The sequence below is a fragment of the Pteronotus mesoamericanus genome, unplaced genomic scaffold (assembly GCF_021234165.1).
Source record: "Pteronotus mesoamericanus isolate MK-2021 breed Mesoamerican mustached bat unplaced genomic scaffold, CSHL_Meso_final contig_25, whole genome shotgun sequence".
Classification (NCBI taxonomy): domain Eukaryota; kingdom Metazoa; phylum Chordata; class Mammalia; order Chiroptera; family Mormoopidae; genus Pteronotus; species Pteronotus mesoamericanus.
Window position 1 is genome coordinate 2,052,745 of NW_026555105.1, and position 14,695 is coordinate 2,067,439.

Below are 14,695 nucleotides of genomic sequence, written 5' to 3' on the forward strand. Positions count from 1 at the left end.
GTAAACGCCCAATGAGATACTATTTTATACCCAAGAGGATAACAAAAGTGAAAAAGGCAAATTTGGGTGAGGGTGTAGAATGACTGGAATTCTACAGGTTGCTGGTGGGAGTGTAAAATGACGCAACCACTTTGGACCCTGTTTGGCAACTTCTTATTAAGTTATTTATATATTCACCTTCCCTATAATTCTGCTCCCATTTACTCAAATGAAGTGAATGCCTATGTCTACAAAAAGAGCTGTAAAACAATTTTTACCACATCTATACTCATAACAACCAAAAGCTGAAAATGACCTGGATGTCTATAACCAGAATTGATAAACCAATTGCTATCTCTTCATACAAGAGAATATTCATCACCAATTTTTTTTTAAAAAGGCCTATGCTACATGCAACAGCATGGCTGAATCTCCAAAACATTGTTTTATGGAGAAGAAATCGAACACCAAAGAGTGCATTCTCGGATATTTCATTTATGTGAAATTCAAGAACAAATTAATATACAGGGACCAAGATCATGGCAGCGGTTGCTTACGGGGAGTGGATGCACACAAGGAACTTGCTGAGGTGACGGAAATTTCTGGAGGTGGTTCTGTGGAGTACACGTCATCAAAATCAGATCTTAAGTTGCTTACAAGACCCACCTAAATTATGAAGATACAGAAAGGTTAAAAACAAAAGGATGAGAAAAAGGCGCACCACTCAAAGAGTGGCCAAAGTTAACAATGGTTTTAGATTAATAACAAATTAGACGTCAAGGCAAAATGCAGTCCTAGAGCTAAAGAATACATTTTGAAATGTCAGAAGGTTTGCAATATCAGTAAGATGTAAAATTCTAAATTTGTAGATACTTAATGTAGCTTAATGCAAAGTCGACAAAGCAAAACTGAGAATGAAAAGGATAAACAGACAAAAGCACAACCACAGTAGGAGGTTCTAGCCCACTGCTCTTTGTAACTGACAGATTCGGGGAGACCAAACTACCCCAGCAAGGGCAACAGGGAAGTAAACAACACGATTAATAAACTCGACCTAATTCCATTCATAGAACACAGCACCCAATTGGTGTAAACAATGCTTTCAAATACACATGGAACTCTTTACCAAAATCAACATATGCTGGGCCACAAAGAAAATTCTGAGATTTTAAATCATATCAACTGTGTTCTCTACTTCAATATTTTATGCCAGTAACCATTAACAAAGTTAACTAGAAGTTTTTCTCATATTTGGAAATTCAGGAAACATACCTCTAAATGACACTTGGACCAGAGGTGAAATCATATCAAAAAACAAAGCATTTTGGACTGACTGATAATGAAACTATGATGTATAAGAACTTGGTGGAGCCGTCAGAACCCATGGCTGAGGTTTAAAATGTAAGGAATACAACGGAAAAGAATAAAGATCGAAAATCAGTGAGACAATCGTGTGTCCAGGAGTCAGAAAAAGAACAGGAGAGAAGACTAGACCAGAGTAGAAATTAATGAAATAGAGCAGATATACTCTGGAGTTGGTCAGAGGCAAAGCTAATGTAAGAAATGTAAAAGGGTTATCAGTACAGAATCTCAACCTCTTTATGCCAATTAATTGGAAAAAGTATGAGTCAAAATTCCTTAAAAAACAAACAAACAAAACCCCACAGTCAAAACCAATACAAGAAGAGAACATCTGAATTTGAATAATCTTACAATTCTCAAAGAAACCGATGCCGTAAACCCTACCACCCAGCGGGCGCCCGGACGGCTTCCCGCTGCCCTGGCTACTTCTCAGAGGAAGACGCCAAGCGGCCTCCCACGGGCTCTGTAGGAGCCTCCCGACTGGTGTGTAAGGAGGGCCGACCTCCACACAGGTCTGCCAGGCACGTCACAGAAAGGGGCGCTACAAGACCATCTCACAAGTGAACACAGCCACCCTAAAGTCACAGCGGACCAAAGCCAGCGGTATAGAAAGAACGCATGTCATGTCATGATTTCACTGCATTTATTCCATGAAAATTCAACAATGGAACTTCCCAAATTAACAGCACCAAAGAGAATGATATGATCAACCCAATAGATGTAGAAAAATCTTCTGATAAAACCGTTAGGTAAAAAATATTGCAGCAAATGATGAAAAGGACACTTCTGAAATGTATAGGATACAAAACCCCACGAGAGGCATATTTAATAGTATGATGGTGAACGCTTTCCTGCTGAGAGTGGACTAAGACGAGAATACCCAGTTCCACCATTTCTATTCAACACTGTACTAGAGCTCATACCCGATTCAATGAGGGGAAAAAAAAGTTTAAAAAGTCAAGCAAGCAAGAAATAAAAATATAGCACCGAACTGCCTTAATCTCTGGCTGGTGTTGCTCAGAGGATTGAGTGCCTGTCTGCGAACCAAAGGGTTGCTGGTTCGATTCCCAGTCAGGGCACAGGCCTGGGTTGCAGGCCAGGTCCCCAGCAGGGGGCACACGATGAGCAGACACACATTCATGTTTCTTTCCCTCTCTTTCTCCCTCTCTTCCCCTCTGTCTGAAAATAAATGGAAAAAAATAAAATAAAATCTTAAAAAAAAAAAAAAACTGCATTAAAACATCAAATCCCTTGGAGTAAATCTAATAAAAGAGGTGCAAGGTCACTACACACTTAGAGAAAAAACATTGAAAGAAAATAAAGAAGTCTAAGGAATCAAAGCCTATAGAAGATTCAATATCATAAAGATGTCACGTGTGTCCAAACCAACTTATGAACTCAATGGAATGCCAACTGAAACTACAGTGGGGAGGAGCGGCTGGTGGGCGTGAAATGGACGGGATTTCGGGGGGCGCACGGAGGTGTCGCAGGCCCCGAGCAGGCCAGGCGTTCTCGGAGAACAGCATCGAGGACTCGTATCACTGGCCGTCGGGATTCACTACAAAGACAATGAATTCAGAAACTGTGACACTGCTATACAGACAGAGAAAAAATACTAACAGTCTCTTGAAAAGATCACTGGCTAAGGAATAAAAAGTGTACTGTGGATTTTATACGATGCAGAAATAAAACATATGACAATAACACCACTGAGGACAAGGGAAATCCACGTACACTCTTGCAATGTGCTTAATGCCCTAGGTGAACTTGTCCATCAGTTGAAAGCAGCCTGACACAGAAGCACAGCGCACATTCCAGGCCAGTCGCTACAGTAACAAAACAGAGAGGTGGTGCTAACAGCCAACAGTGAGGACAAAGTGGAATCATTACCATGGAGCAAACAAAACCACAGCAAGATGGCAGATTTAAATCAAACCATATTGACGGTTATAAATATATAAAAATGACCTAAACTAGTAGTATACAACAGAGCTTTATACAATGAGGACTGAAAAGCAGTCAGCATGATCGAAGGGATGAATATTAAATTTTAACTTAAATTTCAGTGAAGCCGTACGTGTCTACCAGCAACTGTACGGAACAGTAGTCTTCTAAACACGCCAATTAAAAGGCAGAGACTGTCACATTATATCAAAGCGAGACCCATGATGCTGCCTGTAAGAAACCCACGTTAAACATACAGATATAAACAGGGTGAGTGTAGATGGGTGGGGAGAGACACACAACCTGCAATCAATAGAGCCGAAGAGCCCGGGCCGACGGGAGGACCGTGCAGAGCTCAGAATCAGGTGAAAGGTGAGACACTTCAGGATGGCGAAAGGGCCAAGTTATTGAGAAAAGCCGTGACAACTAGACACGTATGAATACTCAATAGTAACAGCTTTAAAATACATAGACAAAAATTGATTGAACGAAAAAGAGACAAATCCTCACTTAGGTCTGAACTTCAAACGCTCCTCTTCCTGCAAGTGAGGCGGTTTTTAAGGGTACAGCAGACACGGAAACGGCCATCACCCAGGGGGGCTTGTCCCAGATGCAGAGGACACGCCCCACACACAGCGGCAGGACACCTTCTTCCTCAGCTCACATGAGACACCCACAAAAACCATGTTGTGAGACATATAAGTGTCCAGTGTAAAAGGTGTGAAAAAACAGTGAGTATATTTTATGGCCACAATGGATTTAAACTAGAAACCAATAATTGAAAAACTTCTGGAAAACCCCCAAATAACTGGAAGTTAGAAAACACATTCCTAAAAGCCCAAGTCAAACTTATCACAAGGGGAATAAGAAACACTTTGAACTAAATGAAAATGAAAACACAACAAATGAAAATCTGGGGAACTCACTTAAACCAGTACTTACAGGGAAATTTATATTTCTAAATACTCATATGGTGGGGGGGGGGAGGCCTTAAAAATCAATATTCTAAACTTCTAGCTTGAAAAAAAAAAGGAACAAATTGAGCCAAAGTAAGTGAGGGAAGGGGGGGAACCTCATGAAGATAAAAGAAATAAATCAATTAAATAGAAAACAGAGAAATATTAAGAAATTAAAAAACTGGCTTTTTGCGAAGGTCATTAAAATTGATATAGTTATAGCTGAGCAGATCTTAAAGACATTAAAAGAATAATAAGAGTAATATTATAAACAGCTTTATTCCAATAAATTGAAAAAAAATATAAAGGGCACATTTCTTAAAAACACAAACTACCAAAGCATACTCAGGAAGAAATGACTAGGCCTATATCCATGAAAGAAATTGAACCTGTAGTTACAATTTTTCTGCCAAAGAAAACTTCTCACTCTGATGGCCTCATTGGTGAATTATACCAAATCTTTAAGGGAGAAATAAGACCAATTCTACATAAACTCTTCCAAAAAAGTAAGAGAGGGGCAAACACTTCCCATCTTCTTTCATGAGGCCCTGACACCAAATCTAGAGAAAGATACAAAAAACTACACATCGATATACACAACGAATATGAAGGCAAAAATCCTCAGTAAAACTTTAGTAAATCAAATCCAATAATGTATTAGAATGATGATAACCAAGGGAAATTTGCCCTAGGAACATAACATTGGTTTAGTATTTTAGCATTCACTGTTTATTCATTACTTTAAGACTAAAAAAGAGAATGCATAAGAACAATTCAAAAGATGTTAAAAAACCCACCTGACAGGATTCAACATACCTCACGATAAAAAAGTCTCACTGTTTTAAGGCTAGACAAGAACATTCCCACCCACCAGAGGGGGCCTAGAAAAAGCCCGGCTCAGCCGCCCCACCTGATGGTGGGAGGCCTGGCGCTCCCCCCCCCCCCCCGACCGGCCTGCCCCCAGCGGGGGAAGGGTGTCTCCTCCTCCCACTTCTCCACAGAGGAGAGGGGCCCAGCCAACAGAACTAGACAAGGCAAAGCCATCGAAGGCACCCAGGTTGCACGGGAAGGAGTACAAGTTTCGATGAGCAACTGCTCCTTCACCCCAGTAGCCGAGGAACCCAGCACGCTCCTGCTGGCGACTGCAGCTCCCTGCCGCGGCGACTGTAAGGGGCCACAGGCAAATGGCTTCAGCCTTGAAAACCCCTGCTATGGATGCAACCCGCGGCCACCCAATGAAAACGCTCATCGAACCAGAGTACAAGGTCACAGGGGTCTAGCTGGGGCCGCACACAGAGTGGAGGGTCACGGGGTGAGGGGCCAGAGGAGACCGAAGAACGTCCCCGTGGAGTAAGAGGGTGGGGGGAGCGCGGTGCGGGGGGGCAGGCAGGAAACGGGACAGTTCACACCCCAGAACCTCAAGTCCTTCCATCTGGGCCACCTCCCTTATTTACATTCTTGCCAGGTCCCTGCTGGCAGGGGATTTTTCCAACTTCTAGAGGCGCTCAAAGCAGTACTTGAATCTTAACAAATAAACAGGCACTCACACTCACCAAGGGGACAGAGAAAAGCCCCACCCTGCAGAGGGAAGGGCACCTGTAAGCACCTGAGCACACAGGTCCGGGAAGGGTGTCACCTGGTGTGAGGGTGTGAGTGAGTGAGTGTGCGTGTGTGAGGGGAGAAGCGGGCCAGGACAGGGCGGAGGGGGCTGGGGGGGCTGAGGCGGGGCCCAGACTGGGACAGGTCTGTGCGCCCTGGTCCTGAGCAGGGAGACCAGGCTTCTTCTTCAAGTGGCTCAGATGAGAGAAATGAGAACCCGCTGGAGAGAGAGACCAAGCAAAGCAGGAGGAGGGCTTGGAGCTGGGAGCAGGGGCAGCCCGGTCCCAGTGGCAGGGCAGAAGGGCCGAACTGGCCTGGGAGGCGGCAATGGCATCCGATCACAGCGCTACGACGACCACGAGCACTCCCTGCCTACCTCCAAGTTCTCCCAGCAACCCCGGGGGGCAGGCGCGACTGTCACCGCCCTGTCCCAAAGGGGAGGCCCGGCTGACTGTCTGGAAGCTCCCCCGCAGGCCCAGGGCTAAGGCCTGGATCTCAGCCCCGGCTGGGGGGCTCTCCAGGGCCCGCTCTTCCCTCATAGGACACACTTGGCCTGTTAGGGAAGGCCGCGAGTACGGGAGCGAGGGATGCTGGACCACAGGCCGGTCGATACCCAGCTCTGCAGGGAACGAGGTCCGGGTCACGGGCTGAGAATACGGGCCTGCCCGAAGAGGAAAGGCTGGAGAAGGGGACTTGGAGTCCAGCCGCAGGGATGGAGCTGACCTGTGTGAGGGCGGGAGCAGCCCAGCCTAGGGAAGACTGCCAGGTGCCCCGGTGCGAAGTAAGGGGGAGGAGAGGCAGGGGAGCATGGGGAGCAAGTGCAGCCACCAACACAGGAGGGGAGCCAGGGCAGACACAGGGGTTTCATTCCAAGAGGCCCCCTCGGCCCCCCGGAGCCCGGCCCAGGGGCCTCTGCAGCCCCGGCCGCCCCTCCAGCACGCCCGTGCTACTCGCGGCCCTCGACGCTGCCAACGCGTTAACTTCCATTCTTCAGCAACTTTTTTCCTTACATTTTTTACTGAAGTATAACCCGCTCATTTTTCACTATTTAAATGTCAAGGCTTTCAAGTGCCCGATCCCTTTACTGTTCCCCCGAGGCACCCGTCATTCCCCGGAGCCCAGGCAAGGCCCCTTGCATGCTCGCTCACTCACACTTCTGTGCAGCACAGAAAATGGTCACACACACACTTCCTGTACACAGGCTACAGAACACACCTCTCCTCTTTGTAGGTTGGGTCCATGAAGGCAGGGACTGAGTTTATCCAAATCGGGGGCTGGCAAATTTTTCTGAAAAGGGCCAAATAGTAAGTGTCCTCAGCTTTGCGGGCCATAGAGTCTTAGTCACGACTACTCAACTCTGACACTGGAGCCCCAAAGCCGTGGCGACGATGTGAGAACGAACGGGCGTGACTGTGTTTCAGTGAAGCTTCCTTTTCAGAAACAGGAGGTGGGCCAACAGGCCAGCACCTGCTGCCCCCGGGTCTACATCACCAGCAGCCATACAGCAGGCACACCGTGAACGAAGAAGGAGAAAGGAAGCCATTGGTATTAGCAGTGAGACGGAAACCGGCACTCAGGAGCGTGGTTTCAGTGGGACGGTGGGGGTGGAACCGAGACGGCGGTGGTCTGAGGAGGGAGCAGCGGTTGAGGAAGTAGTCACTTCTCTTTCAAGAGCTCTGCAACCAGAGTGGCAGGCTTGGGGACGGGGACTGTCTTCAGGGAGCATCAGAAGCCCGTGTGCACGCTAGGACAGAAAGGCAGGGCCGGGGAAGAGAGGGGAGAACCGATGAAGGGGGGCCCCAGGGTCAGGCGTGTTGGGGGTTGGTCATGAGGGAAGAAGACACCTGCTGGGGCAGAGGGAACAAGGGAAGGCGGGAGGAAACCAGGGGCAAGCCCTGAATCCCCCTTTCCCATGAATGTGAGTGCGGACCACCCGGTGAGGAGACGGGACTCGGAAGGTCAGGAGCCCCCGCGTGCACCGTGCACCGGGCTGGGAGGGCCGCACGACTGCCAAGAACACGCCCTTCATTTTGGTCCCCTTCTTTGAGGACACACTTGGGTACTTCAGAGCTGTGTTTTCAGCTCTGACTACGTGTCCGGTGTGTCGCTCTCTGAGTCACAGGCACTACCTGCTGTCACTTCCTGGCACTTTACTTTCCCATGCAGGTAGCAACAGGTAGGCCTGGTGGCGGAAGAGATCATGCTTTATACATGTAAACACACCGGGTTCTCTTTTGAGGGATGGCGCAAGGCACCTGCATTCTGGACAGTTAGTGGTGGTTTCAGCTCCAGGCCTTCCAATGTGTACGTGTATGAGGAAGAGACCTCCCTATCAGGCGGACCAGACTTTCTCTTTAAATGGAATAAAACATCTGATTGGGGGTTTGCAATATAAATCGCATACGAGCTCTTTGGTTTTACAAGCCTAACATAGTATGAAAACCTATAAAACACAACTCACAGAGAAAAATATTAATATAATGATATTTAAATACCCTGAAAAGTTTTTTGTGTGTCAAAAACCTGCTGCCAGTCAATGTCACTGTAGCCAAAGAGCCAGACACCCTAAATGCAGACATTTCAGCATTCATTTGTTAATTCATCACTACTACTAGAGCAGGCAAGCGTGCGAAGAGTTTGGGTCCCATTCTCCTACTTTTCAGGCAGAACACAAATCATCTCAATAGCTTTTGGCCGACAGGCCTGAAGACACAGGCCTGTTGCACCTGCCTTATTTTACGTGTAACTGCTGCCGTGGAAGGTTCTACGTATGTTCTGGATTTTAATTCCTATTTTCATCCTGGCGTTTTCAGTCCTCACAAACCAAAAGAGAATGTTCTGAGGACACAGGAGTCTTCCTCACAGTCTCCCACATCCTTCCAGAAGGGATGGGCGCCAACGTCTCTGAATCCACTAGCAAGTGCAATGACGCACCCTCCTCCCCTCCCCCCATAACACCCTTTGTATTTGGAAGGCCTTTCAACACACTGTGAGATGTACATTCAACGAACAGTCTCTTACCCTATCGTTGGGTTGATGTTCGGGTCGAAACTGTCTTCCACGAACCGCCACACGATGCTGGATTTACCCACACCTGTATCCTGAAAGAGAAGGAAACGGGGGAGTGAGGTTTATCTGCCTGCAAACCTAAAAACTACCCTGTGCCCTAAGTTCGGGATTTTAGAAAACTCATCTGGGATACGTTTTAGAAGTTCAGGGACACAAAGGAGGTTTTCATAAAGATTCAGTGGGAGTCATGAGATTTCGAATGTATTGTAGAGGAGGGGTTTTACAGTTTTTAAGAAAACTTTAGGACTCTTCGAAAGACTCAAAGTCTCTCCGTGTGAACAGCGACAAAGTCACTTGCTTAACTGTATAAACTATGGACTCTTGATTTCCTCCTAGGAAGTCTAGGGCAGATTCCAGCTCCACCCTGCTTGGGAAGGGGAGGGTCTAGCTATGGGGATCCCTGGGGTTCCTGAGCAGCACCTTGGGCACCGGGTCACCCAAGAGGCAGGCTCTCCTCCCTGCATCGCTGCCTGCCTGCCTGACCGGACAGGAAGCGGCAGCTTCACTCATTTTGGGGCTTCCTGCTTCGACCAGGGCCCCCCCGCCCCGCCCCAGGAAAGTAACTGCCAGAAATGTCAGGGTGGACCCAGAAGTTCAAAAACACCAAACAGACGGGGAGGGAGACTCATGCTGCTTGAAGAAGCGAAGGACCTGCCACGGGTTTTCACTCGGGGAGACTTGGCCAACTCTAGTGCTTAGGTAGGAAACTTAACAGCTGTTCTGAACCTAGATGGACAGGAGAGTCAGGTCGGGCTCGTCACCCTTGGGGGGCGGGAAGAGACCTCCAGCTCCAGAAGGGACAAGGTGGGGGGTCCCTCCCTGCCCGCAGGGCCGTGAGCCCCGGGACAGCAGGGCGGGTCCCGGGCAGGTAGGCGGCATCCCACGAGCGGCTGGGGGCAGGGGCGGACGGGACATGGGCACGCCTGGACCCCGGCCCGCCCGGCCTCCCGCGGCCCTCCCGGCCGGCCCGCCTGCCGTCACTCACCCCCAGCAGACACACTTTGAGCTCCCTTAGCGCCATGGCTCGGGAGCCTGGGCGCGGGCCCGCCGCGCCCGCCGCCGCCCTAAGTTGAGGAGGGACAGGCCAGGCCCAGTACGGGCATTCCTCGGCGCCGCCGCCGCACGGCCCAGCCCCGGTCGCGGGGCGCGTAGAGGCGGCGACCGCCTGTTCGCCGGCCCTCGGCCCGGCCCGTCCGCCGCCAGCCGCGCAGGAACCCTCTCAGCAGCCCGGACGGTACCGCGGCCTCCCGGGTGCTGCCGCCGCCGCCATCTTGGGACGCCGGCCGGGTCACCTGACCTCCCCGCCCACCTCGGCAGCCACCTTCCCTGGGAGGGCGGGGCCCGGCCGGCGTCGCGAGGCTCGAGGGGAGGCCCGGGCCCGGGGGCGGGGCTAGGAGCCCAAGGTCACGCCCCCGTCGCAGACCACGCCTCCAAGCCCATCCCAAGATGGCGGGTAAGTGGGGCAGTTCTCCGGGGGCGCGGTTGCGGCCCCTTTCTCCTTAGCGGCGACCACCTTGCGGGGCCCGGAGACCCCCGCTCGCCGCTGAGCCCGACTGCGGCCGCCCCCTCGTAACTCCTCTGTCTCTTGGTTTTCAGAGATCCCCTTGTACTTTGTGGACTTGCAGGATGACTTAAGACGATTGTAAGTAACAGTTGGGGCGTCCCCGCCCCTCCCTGGGAGCGTCTCTCAGAATCCGGGGTGCAAGGAACGCCGGGGGGTTGCTACAGGTGTGAGAAGGGTTTTGGGACCCATTCTCCTACTTTTCAGGAAGAATGAAAAACATCTAAAAACGAGGAGCGGGATTCCCAGCTCTCTCTTTCCGCTGGTGGTGGCCCCTCCTTACTGGGCGGGGCGGCCGAGGACGGAGAGCCCTCCCCTCCGGGGGTTAGGAGTTTGGTTGTTGGGGAACTTCTGACTGGCTGTTACTTTCTTTGTCTTCCTCCTCCTCCTGCGGCGGCGCCCGGGGAGGGGCGGGGTGGGGGCCCCCCCAAGGTCTGCTCTTTTCCGAGTACCGGGGAGCTGGGGAGGTCCCGCTCACCGAGTGCCGGCCATAGAGTAGCACAGACTTCCCCGGTGTCCTGGCACAAGCCCCGCGCCTTCTCTTGTCCCAGGTTGCTCAACGGCGCGCGCATTTCTCAGTGGGTCTCCTTCACTTGTCTCCACCTGTCCTCTCCTTTGGAATCCCTTTAAGGACGAGTGGCCTGGGGAGATGTCATCCTGGAAGCGCAAAGTCGCCTTCGTGGCAAATGAAGCTTTCCTTTCCATTCCACAGACGTTTCTTGAGCACCTACTTTTCCGGACCCACCCAGATGAACCAGAATCAGGGCAAGCACTCGGGGAGCTCAGTGCCCAGGGGGAGAGCCGGCTGGTGAAGGGCGCCTGTGCAAATGACCAAACTAGCTCACTTAAATGGAAGTCTTCCTCTGCGCTTCCCTTCCCCGACCTACAACTTTCCTAATCTTAAGAGTGGGTGTTCATTGGAAACTCATCAGAGGCCAGGCATAGTTTTAAACCGTTTACGCCGGTTATCTCTTTCAGAGGGAGGCAACTTTTTATAAGGAGAATGGTCCCCGAAGGGGCGCTGCAGATGGTGGTTAGGAGCACGGTTCCCCAGGCAGAGGGCCAGAGGGTGAAGTCCCGTTCCACTCTGAGCCTCGCCGTCCTCATCTGTAAAATTGGCGTCAGAGTGGTCCACAAAGGCTTTTGTGAAGGTTAAATTAATAAAAGATTTAGTGCAGAGCCTTACATGGAAGAAACACTTGGTAAATATTAGCGGCCGTTATTACTGTTATTAATGTGATTGTTATTCATATTTGCTTAACACTATCGACCCAGGTACAGTGGAGGCCCTGAGCTGAGTGTTCCAGCCGATGGGCATCCTTGAATGGAAGGAACGTAGCATTTCTATGGATAAACTATGGCCACTGTTAAGACCCTTCTCACTCATAGATCTGATAAATGTCTCGGCTGGAAAAGCCGATTTCTGGCTGTTTCATTATATACAAGCCGATTTCTGGCTGTTTCATTAAATACCAAACCACCCGAAAACGTATTTTGGCTTAAACCAAAAGTACTTATTCTAACAGTGCAGGGGTTGACTGGGTGATACAGAAGCTTCATGTGTTTCAGTTGAACTCTGAGGCGGTGAGAAGCTTCATGTTGGCTTCAGTCCCATGGCCGTGGGCCAGGAGATCTTCTGGGACTGCTGGCCCCGTCCTCGGCCCTCCAGGTGCCTCTTCCACCTGGCTGGGGGGTGCTTCTCAGCGCGGGGGGTGGGGGGTGGGGGGGCGGGGGCTGTGGGCCATTGGACCTCTTTCCTGGTGGCTCACTTCCTTCAGTCTTTTCTATACACAGTGTATATACTGAAAGGAAGTAAAAGATTGTATAGGAAAAAATGGTGATGCTTTTACTTTGGTCCTGTTTCGGAAATACTGGGTTTTTGAGACCAGTAGTAAAGATGGCCTTAAGTACTCTTTAGCAGGCGGCCCAAGACGCGCCGCAGTAAGGAGGGAATCCTCCACTATGGCTCTGAACATACCCATGGCTCGGGCAGGGCAACCCCGGAGCCTCCTGGGGCTTCCTGTGTGGGCAGGAGTGTGGGCTATGGCAAGCTGTACCTCCCGACCTTACACAGCGTAATAGCGCTAATTGCTGTGAAAGGGGGCCCGCCCCTCCCCGCCCCGATCATTTTGCTGCCCTTGGCCTACCTTTGCACCTCCCTGTGCTGGTGTGCGGGGCGCATTATTATCCTGCCGTGCCCGACAGCCACCCTGCAACCCCGAGGGCCCGTGAGCCGCTTCCTGCCTGTAGCTGTGTCAGCTTGGAGAGATCGCTCCCTCCCTCTGTTCAGTTTCTTCATGTGGAAAGTGACATGAGGACAGGAGGTGACTCAGAGACTGATGTGAGGAGTAGATGAGAGAGTACGCATGAAACGTGTTAGCCCAGTGACTGGCATAATGAGTATTGTGTTCAGTGATTTTATTATTATTATTTTAATCATCATCATTATTGCTAGGCTTCCATAAGATTTTCTGATTCAGTGATAGCAGCTGCTGCGCTCTGAGGTAGGTGGGGTTAGGCCTGTGTTACAAACGGCGAAGCTGAGAGACAGAGTTAAGTAAGATGTCCCACGTGGTACAATTCATTCATGACAGCGCTGGCCTCCAGACTCTGTTCTTCTGACCCTCGTTTGTTGTAACCCACCACACAGACCTCACAAATATTTTTAACCCGATGGCAGGGGCCCGGGTTGTTGGTTTGGGTTGTTCTAAGCCTGTTGTCATCCTTGGGCATTTTTTTGTCTAAATGATGTGCTAAATGCTCTGTCTAGGCAGTAAGTGGCTTTGGGCAAGGACCCAGGTCATCCTTTTTATAACCCAATGTTTTACATGATCTAGGTGTTCAATTAATGTTGTTACTGGTGACAAGAACTGATTAGAAGCCTTGTCTGATTTACTTTGTGATTCTTGATTAAATTTGGGTAACTTCAAAAAGCCGTAATGAATGGATGCCTTGTTTCTTTAAATCATTCCAAGTCTTCGGGCCATTGCCACATAGAAAAGATTTAATTTTAGAGAATTAGTTTGCCGAAGCAATCTAACTTCCTCACCTGGCGATCAGGAAGTGTGTGGATGGCCTGGTATGTTGGTCAGACGGTGGTGGCTCGCACGTGGAACGTGGAGCTGCGTGAATCTTCCCCAAAGGGTTTTAAAGGTCTGTGAATGTCTGGGTGCACTCAAAGCACATGGAAGCTGAAGCGCTACTACTCTTGGTAGGGTTTGCTTGGCCCATTAAAATTACGTGTTTGTCAGTGGTGGGTAGAAAAGAACGAGGAGAACCTCTTATAGATATAAAGAGACCTAAGAGACCTGGCAACAAAATACAGTACGTGGTCAGATTTGGATCCCTAGTTGAACAAACCAGTTGAGGAAAACTGAACTTGGACCAGGTGTTGGATTATAAGATATTTCATTGGATGTAATAGGGCTGACACAGTTTTGTTGGAAGAAGAAAGGACTTCTCTAATGGCAACAAACAAGTGTTTATGGGTGAAATGATTTTGATAGTGACGTCTGCTTTCAAGTACGGCAACAAATAATAAAAAGTTGGGAAGGATACATGGAGAAAAAGAACAGAATGTCGGTATTTGAAGCTGGTTGCTGAGGATATGGGGGTTTATTATACTGTTTTATTTTTGCATACATTTGAACATTTCCATAATACAGAGTTTTAAAAAATGGCATGAAAGTCTCATATAGGACGAAGCACAGAGTTGGAAAGCTGGAATGCAGTTCAGGAGTCTGCTGTGAAGTCATCGTTGGGAGTGTTCTGCTTCAGAAGGCGGACTCAGAATATGTTAGTATTTCGGGACCACTGTGTTCCTTTTCAAATGTTTAGTTTTTGAGAGTTTAGTGAAAGAAGTTGGAATTAGGTGTGAACAAATGTTACCTGGGCCTTTGTGGGCGATAGGATCAGCCAAGTCCAAGGAATGCGATAGACTCTTTGAGTGTTACTGCTGGACGGAGCGGCGTCTGTTCGAGCTTTAATAGAAGGCATCCCCGAGTGCAAAAAAAGGTCCACTGCAGCTCCCCACGTTATTCCAGTTTGGAAAAATGTTCGCTCAAGGACCCCAACCAAGCCAAGTGCCCCCAAAGCAGAGCAACTCTATTAATTTGAACCTAAGCCCAAACTACTGAACTTTTTCTCTCCTATTAACTTGAATCGATGACTGTCAATTTTTAAAAAATAAAACCTCCCCGTTAAGTGAAATAGTTTGAACAGGAAC

The 14,695-nt window shown here is 49.4% G+C and overlaps 1 protein-coding gene across 1 annotated transcript in view; it reads right to left on the reverse strand.

Moving 5' to 3' along the window:
* The window catches only part of RAB22A (RAB22A, member RAS oncogene family), a 38,822-nt gene extending 28,620 nt beyond the window's left edge, over positions 1 to 10,202 (reverse strand). Inside the window, exons 1-2 of the mRNA XM_054573571.1 lie at positions 9,895 to 10,202; positions 8,862 to 8,941 (exon numbers count right to left, since the gene is read on the reverse strand). Coding sequence (XP_054429546.1) covers positions 8,862 to 8,941; positions 9,895 to 9,930 — 116 coding nt within the window. The 5' untranslated portion in view covers positions 9,931 to 10,202. The remainder of the gene's footprint in view (positions 1 to 8,861; positions 8,942 to 9,894) is intronic.
* Positions 10,203 to 14,695: the final 4,493 nt, after the last annotated feature.